Source organism: Arachis ipaensis, chromosome B03 (genome assembly GCF_000816755.2).
Source record: "Arachis ipaensis cultivar K30076 chromosome B03, Araip1.1, whole genome shotgun sequence".
Taxonomy (NCBI): domain Eukaryota; kingdom Viridiplantae; phylum Streptophyta; class Magnoliopsida; order Fabales; family Fabaceae; genus Arachis; species Arachis ipaensis.
Genome location: NC_029787.2, coordinates 3249947 through 3253297, shown reverse-complemented (window position 1 = coordinate 3253297; position 3351 = coordinate 3249947). Strand labels below are relative to the sequence as shown.

Here is a 3351-nt window from a genome sequence, read left to right as displayed (position 1 = left end):
GATTCACCAATTAAATTAATGAACCAATAAATCAATAATTTTACCAATTTTATTAGAGTTCTAACTACTATGATTTCATGTTTTAGGCTGGTTGAGCAATTTTAAATAATCTTATTTGATTTGAAATATTTTTTATATTATAGAAAATATCTTTTTAAAGATAAAAATTACATCTTCTGAAAATTTTTTTTTTTTGGACAGAGATCTGGGTCATCGGACCAGCCCAGGCCAAAACAAAGAGCCCTGTCCTCAAAACGACCCGGTACCCACTCAGTTGCACTAGAGAAACGGCTGAATTTTACACGTTCTGAAGCATCTTCTTCATTGCTGCACCGGCGTGGGAACCAGAATTCTGAGCGGTGGTGGCGCCTTGTGGACGGCTCGCTGTCGGAGACTAAGTTTTTTCGAGCCTCCAGTATAACTATAAGAGAGTAATAAAGAGTAGAAAGACGTTGATAGGATACGAGCCCAAAAATCCATTTGTTAACCTAGCTCTACTATAATTAAAAAAAAAAAAAAGAAACCTAGCTTTACTCTCATCAAAATGGCATCGGAGGAAGACAAGGCGCTGCCTCTCGTGAATACTGATGACGACCCGGACTCCCACATGATTAATAAGGTAAGCTTCTACGATGAATAATTTTTTTTGTTTCAATTCGATTATGGTGGTGTGTGAATTGAAGATGGCAACGGTGGAGTCTGAGATTTCTGAGAAAGAGAAAGAGGAGATACGCCTACTTTATGAGAGAGCAGAAAGAAAGGGGCCCGCCATCAGCTACTTTCGCCGTCGTCGAAAACCAGCGCAGAAACAACAACGAGGACTCTTTGAACCAAATAAGGTAAGCTTATACGATGAATAGTTTTTCTTTCAATTTGATTACGGTGCTGTTAATTGATTAGCCCTAACATGTAACCTAATCTTGATGAGATTTCTGAGAAAGGGAAAGATGAAATTCTCTACCCTCCTGGTCGAGAAGCAGACCTTGCATTAAATGTGCAGAAACTACGATCAGAACTTATTCACCTCGGCCTATTTGATGAGGAAGCCCCAAGAAGAACTAGGAGGGACCCGTTTGCCGCCCCAAGTCCATTCCAACAACACTCCAAAGGAGAAGCCTCCTAGATAAGGACCAACAGCAATAGTGTGAATTCATTCCTGAAATAGCTTTCCATTTGTTTCATACCGTAGAGTCCTAGATCAATTACATCCAAACTATTTTCTCTAGCTAGTTTATTATTTTTAGTTCTGGATTATCATCATATAACAAGGCTCATGATTCTGTGGTCCAGGAACCTTTGGACCACTTAATGGTCAAGTAGAAAACATGTTTTTGGAGTTTTTTTACCAATTGCTACGTAGTCCTTGAACTAATTTTAATTACAAATCAACCCCATATATTTTATTTAATTATAAAAATAATTTTTTATTTTATAAATTATTATTTTATCAATTATCTATTATTTAAATTATCTATTAGAATGAAGAGGTTATATCATTTTTTTTCAATCACCATGATCAGGATCTTATTATCTTCTTGCACCAATATCAATGTATTAACATAAGAACAATTTTTATCACTTAACTTAAATCATTGATCCTGTAGTTTGGTCTAGTTTGGACGAAGAAAATGTATTTCTACTAGTATTAATTAAATCCGTGATACTACATGATGAAATTAAAGCCATGGACGAACGTAACGAGATCAAAGTTAATTTTTTAATCAATTGAAATTATTAGGATGAATGGAGGATATAATTGGTTGTTATTTTTGTATTTGATTGTTAATAAATATAATAGATAATTGATAAAATAATAATTTATAAAATAAAAAATTATTTTTATAATTAAATAAAATATATGGGGTTAATTTGTAATTAAAATTAGTTCAAGGACTACGTAGTAATTGATAAAAAAAACTCCAAAAACATGTTTTCTACTTGGACCACTAAGTGGTCCAAAGGTTCCTGGACCACTAAGTGGTCCAAAGGTTCCTGGACCACCGAATCCCGTGCCATATAACAATACAGAGTTATTATGTATTGCTGCTGTGTGGATTCAAATTTACTCACAATATTATATACTATATAATAAAGTGCATTATTTCCGTAAGATAACTATATCAAAACGAAAAACGAAAAACAGGATTGTTCACCTCTCAAAAGAACAGGCTTAATTTGATTTTCGGCCAAAAAGAGCTTGCTGTTAGAGAATGATTTTGTGTTTTGGGACTTACCTTCCCGCCCGAAATTATAGCATTTTGAATGATGATGAAAAATGGACTACCTTATCCTGTATGGTTTATATCTAAGTTTTTCTTCTCCGGGCTTGAAGCCCCGTATTAGTACCCCAAAAAAAAAAAATACAAATTTGGATGTTAATACCAACAAAATATTTATAGATTTGGATGTTGTATGATGAGAAAGTTACAAAAGCTTAGAAGTTAGAAACAATGTTCTATTCTGAAACGGAGAAGGTTGGTTGTGAAGGCGAGGTGAAGGAGGGTGGTGAGGTATGTTGTTCTAAGGAAGATGGTGTTGTTGGTGGGGCAACACCGGTTTCAATTACAGGTGATGGTGGTAGTTTGAAGTGTTCTGTTGTTTCTATGGAGAAGCCATTTAGGAGGTTTACTAGGTCTCTACTAAAGAGAAAGTTGGAAGATGATGTTAGTGGTGCAAAGGTTGGGAATGATAAGGTAAATAACAATGCCGAAACTGTTGAAGTTGGTGGTGATGTCAAGCAGGAAATTGAAGATGGTGCATTGGTTGCTGTGTGCAAGGCTAGTACTAAGAGGTGCCCAACAAGTCTGAAGGAGCTTCTAGCCACAGGGATTCTTGAGGGTGTGGCAGTGAATTATGCTCACAGTGTGAAGGTGTTGGCTGATTTTCCTTCTTATCGCATAGGCTCTCTTTTGAGATATGAGTATTGCTGTTGAAAATGCGAGTGTCTGAATTTGAGAAATTTGCAGGCAAGCAAGGCTGGATAAGCAGGGCTTCGGGGAGTGATTAATGGTGATGGGATTGTGTGCAATTGTGAAGATTGCCATGGTGTTGAGGCAAGTAAAATGAAGATACACTTTATGTTACTGTATGGTCTAAAATATTGTGCGTCAGTTCCTTTGTTTTTTGTGGAACTAGGTTGTGACGCCCACCTTGTTTAAGCTTCATGCTAGTCGTTTAAACAAGTGCCCCCCCGAGTATATATACCATGAGAATGGGAGTACTCTTCGTGATGTCATGAATGCATGTTTGGATGTACCATTAGAAACCTTGGAAGTTGTCCAAAAAGTCATTGGAGGAGGCTTCACCATAAAGAAATCTACCTTTTGTTTTAACTGCAGAGGTTTGAGATTC

General features: G+C 36.3%; 3 protein-coding genes and 1 long non-coding RNA gene across 8 annotated transcripts in view; 2 read left to right on the top strand and 2 right to left on the bottom strand.

Annotated features, from left to right (window-relative positions):
• The window catches only part of LOC107629231 (cytokinin riboside 5'-monophosphate phosphoribohydrolase LOG1), a gene marked incomplete in the record, with an annotated part of 25013 nt that overhangs the window by 1296 nt on the left and 20366 nt on the right, over window positions 1-3351 (bottom strand).
• On the bottom strand, window positions 447-687 carry LOC110269885. Its single transcript, XR_002358681.1, has 2 exons — window positions 525-687; window positions 447-488 (listed from the first exon to the last, which is right to left on the bottom strand). It is a non-coding gene; the product is annotated as an uncharacterized LOC110269885 (long non-coding RNA).
• The window catches only part of LOC107629233, a 15912-nt gene continuing 13066 nt past the window's right edge, over window positions 506-3351 (top strand). Inside the window, exons 1-3 of one of the 5 annotated variants that reach the window (XM_016331966.2) lie at window positions 506-619; window positions 684-839; window positions 929-1216. In XM_016331966.2, coding sequence (XP_016187452.1) covers window positions 545-619; window positions 684-839; window positions 929-1123 — 426 coding nt within the window. In that variant the 5' untranslated portion in view covers window positions 506-544 and the 3' untranslated portion in view covers window positions 1124-1216. Of the gene's footprint in view, window positions 620-683; window positions 840-928; window positions 1219-3351 lie in introns of those variants that run through there. The other 4 variants (XM_021117780.1, XM_021117779.1, XM_016331967.2 and 1 more) reach the window with 4 other exon arrangements.
• On the top strand, window positions 1858-3317 carry LOC107629232. The gene is made up of 3 exons (XM_016331965.2): window positions 1858-2870; window positions 2967-3053; window positions 3136-3317. Exons 1-2 carry the CDS (start codon window positions 2451-2453, stop codon window positions 2982-2984), a joined length of 438 nt encoding a protein of 145 aa, XP_016187451.1. The 5' UTR covers window positions 1858-2450; the 3' UTR covers window positions 2985-3053; window positions 3136-3317.